The sequence below is a fragment of the Protopterus annectens genome, chromosome 2.part0 (assembly GCF_019279795.1).
Source record: "Protopterus annectens isolate FY-2018-M chromosome 2.part0, PAN1.0, whole genome shotgun sequence".
NCBI lineage: Eukaryota > Metazoa > Chordata > Ceratodontiformes > Protopteridae > Protopterus > Protopterus annectens.
In genome coordinates this window covers 1,721,801,684-1,721,815,168 of record NC_056728.1, presented here as the reverse complement: position 1 = coordinate 1,721,815,168, position 13,485 = coordinate 1,721,801,684, and the positions used below count along the sequence as shown (strand labels likewise).

The following is a 13,485-nucleotide window of genomic DNA, read 5'->3' as shown; positions in this document are numbered from 1 at the left end:
AATGTGCCAAATAATTCAGGGACCTTAAAGTAAAGGCCGCTGAAGTCAGGGTGCGCTTCCGCATCGGTCCATGCTCCTAGACTCCTTATTAGGAGGATGGACGGACGTTGAAGCCTCTGCCACATCCTGTTGTGTAGCAGATGCCACCACCATGGCATCTACAGCCACGCCTTTAGTCAGGAACTCCTTCTCGGGTGGGGCAGACAAAAATTTGTTAGGACGAGAAGGCACTGGTTCCACGGTATCTGGATGTTCCCACCCTCCGACAAACCAAATCCAGGAGCTCGTCAAGGGCGGAGACACCCAGGAGGCGGAGGGCTGAGCCCCAAAGGCCTTGAGAAGCACTGACTCATCAGCAGAGGGGGGTTTGGACATCCAGCCGCCTCGTTGTTTGAGGGTCTCTAAAATGTCTGCAAATGAGACATCATCCGAGGACGACTTTGGGGACCCCTCCGCATCATCAAGATCAGTGTCCGATGTAAGAGACTCGGGGGAGTCCACGTGCTTCCTCTTGCACGATCTCTTCCTTGGGGGCTCCTCTGAAGACAACTCCGAAGAACCCTCTGGAGGAGGGGAACCCCCAGAGGGGGTAACCTCAGGCTCCGCTGCCTAAGGACAGGGGAACTGCCAAAGACCCAGTCTCCACGCCCAGGGAAGGTGCCGGTAAAGCCGGAGAGATGGCCAAAGAAGACTTGGCTAAGGCACTCCTCATAGCTCTGAAAGCCGGACCCCCAGAATCCTGGGAGTGTCCGGTCCCCGGAGCCATGATAGCAGACAGAAGTCCCGCAGCCGAAGCACCGAGAGGGAGGCTCGGAACCGACAACATAGGTCCCGAAACGTCACCCCCGGGTCCAGCCGAAGAAGTCCGTGTGCCAAACTTGGACCCGAAGGCCAGGGTTGGAGTAAGGGTCGGAGCCGACCCTAAGACCTCCACCGGCTCCAACAGCACCTGCTCCGGAGCCGGCGGTCGGAGGAGGAATGGCAATGACATGGGCATGGGCTGTCGGCTCCGAAGCCAACTGGGTCGGAGCCGAAACAAATTTTTGAAAGACTGGGGACTGGAACAGTCTTTGGAGCACCCTGTCTATGTCCGAATCTGACATCCTCGATGCCTAGAGGATACTGAACGGGTTCGAGATGGCCTCTCCAACGGCCCCAAGGGGCTAGGGGACCGGCTCCGAGGCGACTCGATGACTATCGGCGCCGAAGGAATACCCAAACTAGCTTCCATCGGTGCCGAGGAGGACTTAGGCGCCGAGGAGGAAGTGTCTGAGCGGACAACCTTCATCGGCTCCGAGACCAGTGGAGCCGGCAAGGTGACCCGCCTCGATGCCCCAGCCATCGGCTCCGAAGCCAGAGGAGTCGAGACTGGTGGCATCGAGGCAGACCGCCCTCGGCTCAAGTCCTTGGAGCCGAAGGAGAAGCCTGCCTATGTCTTTTGGCGGTCGGATCCGACGGACTGGTCGGAGCCGCGCCTTTCTTTTAGCAGGAGAAGGAGAGGATGCTAAAGCTTCTTCAAAGGAGGGTTTTATAAGGCCTTTTAATATAAGCTTATTTTTCCTCTCTTGGAGGACCCTCGAGGAAAAAGCGTGACACACGCTGCAGGACTCCTGCAAATGTTTTGCACCCAAACAATAAACACAGAGAGAGTGGTCATCTGTTATAGACATTTTAAAGTTGCACTTGGTGCACTTTTTAAAGCCTGAAGGCCTAGGAACCTGAGACATTCCGGTAAATTATTCAGTGAACTAGCCAAACACAGTACAAACACTGTAACTATGACAGAAAAAGGAAATTTTCTCTGCTTTGTCCTTCTTTTTAAAGAAAGAGAAACTATCACCAGTATAAAGGATCCGAGATCCCTAAATAGAACAGAAGTCACCTAACAACCCAAAAAGACCGGGAAAGGCCTTTCCACACAAGAGGTACTTCTAGTCAAACAACACTCACAACACAAGAATTTACCAAGTAAATTTCTCCAAACGCACTCAAAACACAAGATAGCTGTTAAAACAGCTTTTAGTTGAAGTATAAAGAAATTCCTGACAGGAAGTTAGTGAAAATAATCACTACTTAGCTCAGCCAGCTCGAGACCACGTCTTCACTTGTTAGCGGCAAACGAGATCTGGGGGACTGGTAGTGGTGCATCCTGGGATATAGTAAGCTCAGCCAATAAGAGACTTCGCTCTTTGGCATAAGCGTGCCGAGTCGGAGCCGAGGGATCGGCTCCGAACCCATCAGTCAGAATGTAGGCGAGATAGGATCACATAACATCAGTCAGTTATTCTTTAGACAGTCGGGAAATACAGTAAGATTAGTTTACCAGTGTTTTTCTGTATCTGTTTGAATCTACCCAACTGTGTTATTTTTATTTCTCCTGTTATTGAAATGCTGATGCTTACTGTACCTTGATATTTAGTATTCTCATGTTTTCTACTTTATTATTTATTAAATATTTTTATATCCTTCATTGTGGCTGGTCTTTTAGAGAATACTTTTAATGTCCTGAGAGTACTTGTGCTTATTTTAGGGACACCTTGGCTACTCTGAAAAGCCTAGCTGCTTTAGTTACACTCTACCATTTACGTTAGTATTGATTTTACTCAGTATAATTGTATATTCTTTTAAGGGCCTGACAGTGGTTGACTGGTGACATCGAGGTTACCTTATAGTCTGGGCAGAAAGGGTACAGCTAGTAAATCTGTACCAGCCTTTCCCAGGAGAGAGAGAGAGAGAGAGAGAGAGAGAGAGAGAGTGTGTGTGTGTGTGTGTGTGTGTGTGTGTGTGTGTGTGTGTGAGAGAAAATCAAATACACAGGTGTGGGTGTGTCAGCTACTTGGAACTGGGACACAGCGTTCCAAAGTGAGTCTTGTTCAGAATCTGCAGAGACAGAGAGTCCAGTCCCAGTTGGGTGTGTTCCCTGTGTGCTCTTGGGGGAAAACGTGCTTGATGTAGAGAGCTGCACTTGAAAATACTGTGTGAATTCATTCATGTTTTTAGTGATCGTATCTCACCGGTGTCAGTGGTGAGGATTGCGGCTCCCTGATTACTGGCCCAGGATAAAGAGAGGCCGTCACACCTTCTAATCACAGATCCAGTGGCAGCCACCCTGGGAGATGCATCCACAGCATCACAGCTACATTTAATACTGTGCTTTGCTATTTGATAAGCCTGGGCCACTAAAGACTGCAAACTCTGCTTTGAGTCTGGAGTCTGAAGCTATGTAATAACTTTGTTTACGGATTGTAAAACTGAGCAAAAATGTTGTTGTTTGAACTTGATAATTTATAACCCTAAATGCTAATGTGGAGGATGTGTAACTTTCTTGCCCCATCTGTCCATTGCTCGACTATCTCTGGCATTTGGAAGAACATTAGCGCCAGAAAGTAACTTGGAAGGTTTGCTCAGAGCCAAAGAAACAGAAGCTGGATCTACAAAGGATTTTTGTATAGGAATTTGAGTTAATCAGGGACTCTGTAGAACCTATATGGTCTTTCTGGGGCATGAGGCTGAGAGTCTGGAGCTGAGGAGTAGACCGGAAAGGCATCAAGGTAAGCACTCAACACAGAAGGGACTGGAGAAGGAGCAGGAGTGACCATCTCCAATAAATTAAAATAATTTTTAGGACCTCAGACACTTGTCTAGACTGTCATTCAAAATGTTTCACTATACTCTAAGGTTTCTTCAAAGGAGGCTTCTTCCAAGGGGGAATCTGGAGAAAGGGAATCTCCTTCATATGAAGAAATATGTTCAGGAGAATGTAACTGGGATGAGTAGTCTACAGAGAGGTCCAACTCTCTATTTTGTTCCTCATCAGAGGAAGAGGTATCCAATATCTGCTTATGTAGTGTGATTTCAGAAGTCACAAAGGAAGCGGGTTTCAAGGACATGACTGCCTTAAAAAGCCTTGAGAGAAATCAAACCACTCGTTTTCCTTTGATGAAGATGGAGATCTCATCTGTTTGAATTTTGTTTCTTCTTCTTCGGAGTGATGTCTACCTGAATAAGCTTATACAGCTCAGAACCCTGTCACATTTCTATGAAGTTTCTGGGAATCTCTTCCTTCACCAGGGTCTGAGGGACTTCACAAGGACCCTCTGATACAATGTTCTGCAGTTAGTCATAGGGTACTGCCATCTGCAATGCCTTAGGAGCCATACCAGCCTTTGACATAGTTATGGTAGGGGACTACTGAGAAACTCATGGTCGCACTACGGATTCAAACACCTCAGCGGATATGTCTGATTTCAAATTGACAGCAAAAGAATCTCTCTTGGTCTCAAGTTTCATTTTAGGTGGAAGGCCTACATCTGGTCCTTCCAACAGAGTGGACTGAGCCAAGCACTAGAAACACTCGGTTTCAAGAAACGTATTAAGTGCAGACAGCCTAGACTGGAGGGATTTTGGAACAAAGGACTGGCAGATAGAACATATGTTATGGTCATATTCAGGCTCTACACAACAAAGGCATTTAAGTGTGCAAGTCTTTGTATGGAATTTGTCTACCACACTTACACTTATCCATCATAGCTGATATCTAACAATAATTAGTCAAAAAACAGACAAGAAAATAGAAGGTTCCCCAACAAGACACTTATCTGAAGTGACAAGTGAAGCTACAGTACCTAGTGACCAAAACACTATATTCCATCAGGTGCAATGACCTGTGTTCAGGTTGGTGGTACGATAGTCTGAGATTCTTGTACATTCATCCACTTTTATACCCAGAAGCTTATGAGCTAAGGTCATTGCCTGAACATACAAAATAAGAAGGTAAAGCTTTGGTACCTGGCCAGATGTCACCAAGCAAAGACCCATCTGTTAAGAATACTGCAACAGTGACTCAGTCAGGACATCTACTGTTCTATGCTCTTCTATACATCTTCCTATGCTTTTTTTCAAGCACATCAGAAACTTCACAACTTTTTTCCTTTTCAGAGAGTAAAGTTAATGGAGGTGTTATAGCTTTATAAAAGGATTATCCCATAGAAGCAAATGTGGATGTTTCTAGGGCTAATCTGAGAAGCTTACAGTGCTCCATGTAGTCTCTAAGGTTCCTGGATCATCTTAGTAAGGATTTCTTCATAAAACCTTACAATGGTCACAACTTCCAATTTCACGATATCCTAGGCAAAATGCATATAAAAGATAACTTTCAGAACTCTTTTCATAGTTTCATAGGTATTTACTATGCATGTTGTTTAGCAGACCACTGAAGATCCCAGCCCAAAAGTTTTGGCATTCTATCAACTCATTGTTAAAACCTGGAACAATTGCTACCACCACCCCCCCCCCATATACTAACAGCAAAGATATTGCCTCCCAGCTTAACTCTCAAATCATAAACTCAATCCAAACTCTATCCAACCAGCTAACAAACACCAATACCTCATCTAACACAACCACTAGAAACACTCCTGACAATACTACCAACCAACCATCCTTCTCCCTCTCTCCAGTCCCTACATCAAAAATTAGAAACCTGCTCCGCAAACTAAAACCTACCACACTATCTGCAGACAGCATACCCACTAACTTCCTAAGAATGGCAGCTGACTCTCTTTCTTATCCATTATCAATCCTAATAAACAGGTCCATTCAGGAAGCCTATGTACCACAACTATGGAAAATATCCTACATTATACCTCTTCACAAAGGAGGCAAATCTTATGATTTTTCCAACTACAGGCCAATAGCTATTCTTTCCCCATTATCTAAGCTCCTAGAGAAATGCATACACTCACAAGTTATGCAATTCCTAGATACTAACAAGCTTTTCTCATCCACCCAACATGGCTTCCGCCCTCACCATAGTACAACTTCTGCTCTTCTCTATTTCACCAACCTGGTTAATCAACATAAAACAACAACAACTATGTATCGGCTACCTTCTTAGACCTCTCAAAAGCTTTCGACATGGTCTCACACCCTAAACTACTGGACAGCCTTCATTCTCTATCCTTTACTTCCTCTACCATCTCCTGGTTCAACAGCTACCTATCGAACAGACAACAATCTGTACAATGGAATAATGAGCTATCCCCTCCTCTCCCTAACTCAATAGGGGTACCTCAAGGCTCTATACTAGGCCCTCTACTTTTCACGGTTTTTACAAACAATCTATATACCTCCTCTAAGCAAGCCTCACTAATTCAGTATGCAGATGACTCCACTCTCATCAGTGCAGCCCCATCTGTCAATATCCTCCAACAACTAGCCCAGGAATCTTTCTCTGCTATTGAAAATTGGATCACCAACATCCAACTTATACTTAATCCTAACAAAACCAAACCACTGCTGTTCACACCTAATAAAACTAAATACTCCCCCTCCACTTTCTCTATCTCACCTAGGAATGGCACTATCATCTCTCCATCCACTCACACAAAACTCCTAGGAGTTGAAATAGACAACAACCTATCATTTGATCTTCACATAGCACAAACTATTCAAAAGGTTCTTAAGAAAATGGGAACCCTATACAGGCACAAAAACTATCTCACAGAAAAAGCATGCATCACTCTAGCTCAAACACACCTCCTATCGACACTTACTTATGCAGCACCTATCCTAACCCACACTAAAAAATCAGATCTGGATAAGTTAGGAGCATGCTACAGCAAAATAGCTAAATATGCCAACAACTTCCCCTTTAGAACTCATCACTGCCAAGTACTAAAAGAAATTCAATGGCTCGAATTTCCTAACTTACCAACATCTTACCAACAACTCACCTACGTCTTTAACATCAAAAACCACCCAGACAAAACTCCAGCCCTCAGTCATCTAATAACCTCCCACTCTTCCAGTCGCCCTCTACGCTCTTCCAATAAACCCCTCCTCAGTGTTACTACTGCTAACAACACTGCAGGTAAAGCCCTTTATTCCCACATCATAGCCAAAAAAATGGAACAATCTCCCCACCAATATAACCTCCACAACAACAAATACAAACTTCAAAAAAAATCACTCAAATCTCATCTCAGGACAACTTGGATTTGCCCATGTATCACATGACAATCCCTATACCTTTCTTCTATCAATCTACTCCAGTCTTAACATCACACTATATCGATGCACATTGAAATACTGACTCTTGTTATATATCATTGTTCTTTCTGCTCCTTTCTATATATACATACATACTAAATTTGTAAGCAGTTCTTACTACCTTTGTAAAACTATCTCAAACTGTAACTTTTGTCCTGCAAAACCTGGTAACTACTGGGAACCAAACTCTGAATATATCTGTCTAAACCCTTTCACTGAACCCTTGTAAATATTTCTCAAAACTGTATCTTAGTCATGCACTGCAAATTTAACTACAGTTAACAAAGTAAAAAATAACTCTACTTGTAAATACATTTTGCGCTATTACCTGTTTTGTATGTGTATCTCTAATTGCATAAATGTATGTATATCTCTATTTGTATAAATATCTTCTTAATTGTGGAGCTTTTCTCCCCGGGCATCCACTGAAAATGGACCTGGTCCAACTGGATTTTCCCAGTTAACAAATGTAAAATAAAATAAATAAATAAAATTTCCCTACTGCCCCAAAGCACTGTCTGGATGACTGACTAGTTCAAAGTCACACATTAGGCACATGAAGGCAGAGGAAAATCAAGCTCTGCATCCAAAGAAGCAACAACAGCTTATAGCATTAATCCTCTGTGCTAGCCAGAGTAGCAGCTGGCAACTCCTTGATCTGGTGTCCTTCATCTCTTAGTTAAGGAGGAAAAAAAAAAAAGACCAAAAGCGAAGTGCTGAAGCGTTGAAGCAAGTTCTTCACTCCTGACAGCAGCAGTATAAGGATTCACTTTCATACTGGCATTCAGAAATGGTGGCACATAAATAAATGCCAAGTACTGCAATTATGCCCCTAATATCTTGTGCATGGGGCAGCTGCCCCCTTTGCCCCACCCTAACTATGCTTCTGGTGCTGACAGGCATTTGCAAGAACATTTGTTGGTAATGTTTTCTATAGCCATTACATAATGAAATATACACAGAATACTAAGTATAATTAGTATGAATTACAGATATCAAGCTCACCTGTTCTTGATGTATATGCATGGCAGAATAAGGGGGATGTTACATGAAGGTGTTACATGAAGGTAGATATATATATATATGTCCCAAACAATTCTGAGTATGTATGGCTTGTATCCCCTCTCTCTCTTCTGCCATTAAACTAAACTAGTGCATTGGAAATTATATTCAATCACTGCTTGCAAGTTGAAATCAAGGTAAAACCAGGAATCAAAGGAATGCAGGCAGCAGCAGTTGTTCAATGTATTAACTGACTAGAAAATCTAGTGTGAACAGCAACAGAGACTTCTGTTATGCTAACTCTAAGACAGCAGCCATCAGGAGTGTGTTAACATACAGCAACACTACAGTTTCAGCCACTATCTGACATTGGGCTGATGGAAGCCAGGTTGATGGGATAACCCATAAATAACAACCAACCAATACAAAGTTATCAAAATGATCCATGTCATGAATATCCATGCTCAGCTCTGAATACTCTCTTCTTCTAGGAATGCAAAAGCAGCCTTGAAACTATGAAACAATCCATTTAGTTTTGTCTGCTTTCAAGGCATATAAAAGCAGGGAAGACCCAAAATTCCAAATTAAAACATTCTTCTCCAATAAATACAGAATGCAGATTCTTGTTGTTTCAATAACCCATGTAGAAAGCACCTTGTAAACCTCAACACTTTTAGATCTAAAAATCACACTTAGCAAAATATTTAGTTCTAATATGGTAAATCCTCAACATCTCAAGTTCCTACACAAATCCTTCACTTCTTCCTATTCCATGGCAAACTTGAGGAAAGAGAGTCTTCAATCATTAAACTGCTAGTCTTAAAAATCAAGTACCCTAAAACAAACTTAACTTCTTATTAAATACCCATTCTCAGATATCCATGTCTAGGACAGAAAACGGCTGTCCAGTAAACTTTAAGTCACAGCCCCTCTTCCCTATGTAATCACATGGCCTTCTCTCTCCATATATGGGCTGCTCTTTCAACTTCCAGGGTAAAACTGTTCTGTACTGGAGTAAATTCTGAGCCTAACAGTACTTACTATAACTTACTATAGGAACATTACCTCCACATTCAGATTAACCAGACAGTACCCACAACTACTAAAACTGTGAAGAATTTGAAATAAAATTAGATGCAAACAAAGATATCTATATATGCTGTTTTTCAACATAAATATCCATATATGTTATTTTTTATCCTAATCCATGTGTGTGTGTATGTGCAGAAGAAGCTGAATTCTAAAACTTATTCTGTGAACAGTAGCTAACTTTAACCCAGAGGTTTCCTAAGATTACAGGTAGACTGTTGCATTGCTATGGCAAATGCAGTGAAATAAGGCCAGTTTCTCCATATGTTTTCTGTAATCATCATCTATTAAAGTATTTCTGTCAAGTGAATGAAATTCTCAAGTTCCAACATGTAGATCCCCAACAAGCAAGACACAGAGGCAGTGACTACTTATCAACTTTAATACGGTGCTTGTTTTATATCATCATTCCTTGATGCTTAATTTTCTACTTTTCTTTCACCACATCCTGGCAAAGGTAGGCACACCCTCACATTTTACAGTTCCACAAAATAGCTTCAAAGACAAGCCTCTGATAAAGATTAAGAAAACTAAGATGACAGTTATTGTTTTTTCATTCTTACTATGGGAAAGTTAGCCCAGAATTCAATTACTGAACTATAACTTACAAAAGAATCATTTAGAATGAATTTTGATAACGTCAACACTTCTCTTACTTATTTAATACTTCTTAGAGAGAGGGTGGTTAAGCATTTAGTCATGTGGTTAGACGTGTTTATCTCTTTAGCTAACTATTCTGTAAACTAAATGAGCAGTTAAGCTAGATAAAACATATCACTTACCTTTAAGGGAAAGGGTTATTAGTACTACAAAATAATCAATGCTAAGCATCTTGTTGGGATGTTTGCATAATGACATACAAGTGCCTTAACTCCTTAAATGTTATGAGACTAGAAAATCATACTTTCTGGGTAGAGAGGTTTTTTTCTCTCCAAAAGAAGTTAAAAAGAAATACATATTCCACTGGCTATGTAAGGACAGATGAGTTCTATGGCCAAGTAAATGATGTATATCTTTTCTTGTGCGTACCGTTTATGCTGAAGCAACAATCACAGCTGCGGAAAGATTTTGTTTTGGCCTTTGCAAATCTGGCCTTTCTTCAGAATAGCATGAATAAATACACTAATATGACTATACAGTTACGTAACTGCATACATCTCTACCCTCATTATCATATGCCAGGACCCTACTTAATATCCCCCACCTCTCTATACTACTCATTACTCTTAATCTATCAGCCTCCCAAGACTTATACTCTCTGTAAATGCAACACTGTTCATGCAATTATTACCAATCTTGCTCTGATTGATGTAATAAATATACTTTTACTAGCACAAACATAATTCTGTATTTCACTCCGCTTTTTATTTCTGTATTTAATTTTTCATACTACTACTGTTACTGTAAATATGTGCAATGATATAACTATGTAATTCTTCTTGCTTTTAAATGTTATTTTTTCTTGCCCATGAATGTATGATATAACTTTGTAATATTCTTGTTCTTTGAATGAATGCTTGTTAATGTCCTGTATTTTTTTTACTTGAGCTTTTCTCCTCGGGTCTCTACTGAAAATGGGCCCTTGGCTCAGCTGGACTAACCCGGTCAACAAATGACAAAATATGCAAATGCCCTTTTTATCTGTAAATGTGTGATTTTACACCTGCTACTTGCAATATTCGCACAGATTCATGGGTGCAAATATGCACACCCAGGCTTACAAAAGCACAAGGCATGAAAATGACCACATTATAAATTTTGTAAGCATGTACACCAGACTAACATTAGGAATGCAAAAAGACACACACACACACGTGCACACGGACTTCACTGACCATACAATAAAATTTTGATATGCATGCATTTAACTTACCTGAGGATTGGTCGTAGCACTTTCCACAAATGTCACATGACACTGGACGATTTTTCTTCTTACACTTTTTATTAGGGTAAATACTGTGCACCTTTTGACGGTGTCTCCACAGTTCAGCCATGGAGGACATAGTCTCTTCACACTGCCTACATTTCCAAAGTCTTCGTCTAGCAATGCGGCACAACTTTTGGTGTGCTACCAGTCTGCAGTTGAATTCAAAGCTTCGGTTACAATACTTGCAAATGTAGACCTGTTCTGAGGAAGAAAAAGCACTCTTTTTTTTCCACTTATTTTTCTTTTCTCCTTCTTGTGTATCAGCTGCATCTTCACTGGAATTTGCTTTTTTACACTTTTTTGAAGGTCTGATACCATGTACATCAAAACGGTGCCTCTTGAGGGCTGAATTAGATGACTTCACTTCTCCACATTCCTCGCATGTTACTGTTTTTTTATTTGCAAAGCGGCACTTCTTTAGGTGCACCACAAGACGGCAGTTAAAATCAAAAATCTTGTTACAGAAACTGCAGATATAACTTTCTTTGGGTGCTGAAGAGGGCCGCCTACCTCTCCTCCCAGTGGATGTTTTCCCATCTTGACTATCTTTTGTTCCAGGGGGTATCCCATGTGCCTCAAAACGATGAGCCTCCATGTCAGCTTTAGAATTCCTCATCTCTCCACACTCTTTGCATGTCAAAGTTATTGGGTTAGCAACACGACATTTTTTCAAATGTGCTAACAGACGGCAATTGTAATCAAAGGTTCTATTACAGAAAGTGCAAACATAGCTTATTTTGGGGCCTGTAGACGGTCTTCTTCCTCTCCTTCCAGTGGAAGGCTTTAGTTCTATTCCATCTTCACCCACCCCCTCACCTCCCTCTACCTTTTTACATTTCACAGGAGGGGTGATGCCATGTACATCAAACCTGTGTTTATTTAGTTCAGCCTTAGATGGCTTGGTCTCTCCACATTCTTCACAAACTATGGGCTTCTGGTTAGCAATGCGGCACTTCCTCAGGTGAGCAATCAACCGACATTTAAAGTCAAAGCTTCTACAACAAAACATGCAGTCATAGCTCTGTTTAAAAAAATATGAAGACCTCCTCCTCCTCCTTCCCCAGAATGACATCTCTTCCAATCCAATACCAGCTAAAAAGTTATCAGTATCGTCCTTTCCAGAGTCAATGGTCTCTGCATCATCAATCTCTATTACAGAATCTTCACAGCTGACAGTCTGAACCTTCTCAATTGGATTCTCTTCCTCTTCCTCCTTCACTTCTTCCTTTATTATAATCAATAATTCTGTTAAGACAAAAGAAATATGTACTTTCAGAAATGTCAATATACATTCATTACTTAAGTTTCTGTGGATGGTATGGTACGCAGAGAAGCTACTCACTTGTTAAACAAAAATAGTTTGTTAATGTAGTCCTAGTACTGGCAAAAACACTAATCATTTACATAACTGCAGTTTATTTCACAGCTAATCCTGAGGCTATACACAAGCAAAGTTCCTAAATGTATGCAATAAAACTGATCCTTTACCTAGGTCCCAAAATCATATAGGTTGAAAATAATAATGCACTGTATTCTTCTCATTATACAAGGGCTTGGTACACTATACAGAAAAGAAAAATACACCATTTCTGCAAAGTACAGCTGTGGCTAAATGTATTCTAATGGTAGGTTTTCAAAAGAAGCTTATGTAAATAGCCATAACATACATGAATATCTCATTCACAGGATATGTAATTTGGCTGGCAGGATATTGGAAGGTTATGCAACTGGTTTTGATTATGTGGATATCAATCTGTTAATGACAAGTAATGACAAGTAAATAGCACCATGGAGTAAAAAATGTTTAAACATGAAAAGAAATGTGACAATGATACACCAAGATATAGAGGACCTGAAGCACTTCATCAATGTAACTGCATTCAGGATAAGGGTACCTTTCTCATTATCCATACCATCTTCTGCAGTTCTACACATGGTTTGCCTTACTGCAAAAACTATTACTATTATAGTGCTGCACGGTATGAAACACCTCCAAACTCATGAAGATTTTATATCTCTATCATTCTTATTCTAGAATATACTATACATCTGTCGTTCTAAACACTGGTTGGCAAAGACCCCTCAGAAATGCATTAATCTATCATTCACTTTGGCAATGTGAATATACCAATTCCAAATTACACAAAACTTCCTGCAAACGTTGACCTAGCAGAAAAGGTAGGACTTTAAAGTCCACAGGCCATGTAACATCAATGGAACTGTACTCTGGGGAGTGTCCATATTCATCAAGGACACCCACATCTCCAGGTTAGTAGCAACACATGAAGCATCAGAGACCATACAGGTGCAACTAACCATAGGCAAAACTGCTATACAACTGGTAGCATGTTACAGACCTCCCTCCCAATCTCAGGAACCCCACTCAACCTTCCTGAAGACATTGGAGGATATGAATG

At 41.1% G+C, this 13,485-nt stretch overlaps 1 protein-coding gene across 1 annotated transcript in view; it reads right to left on the bottom strand.

Annotated features, from left to right (window-relative positions):
- LOC122792877 (zinc finger and BTB domain-containing protein 40-like) overlaps positions 1 to 13,485 on the bottom strand; it is a 1,459,166-nt gene that overhangs the window by 285,288 nt on the left and 1,160,393 nt on the right. The window contains exon 15 of the mRNA XM_044060435.1: positions 11,015 to 12,313. Coding sequence (XP_043916370.1) covers positions 11,015 to 12,313 — 1,299 coding nt within the window. The remainder of the gene's footprint in view (positions 1 to 11,014; positions 12,314 to 13,485) is intronic.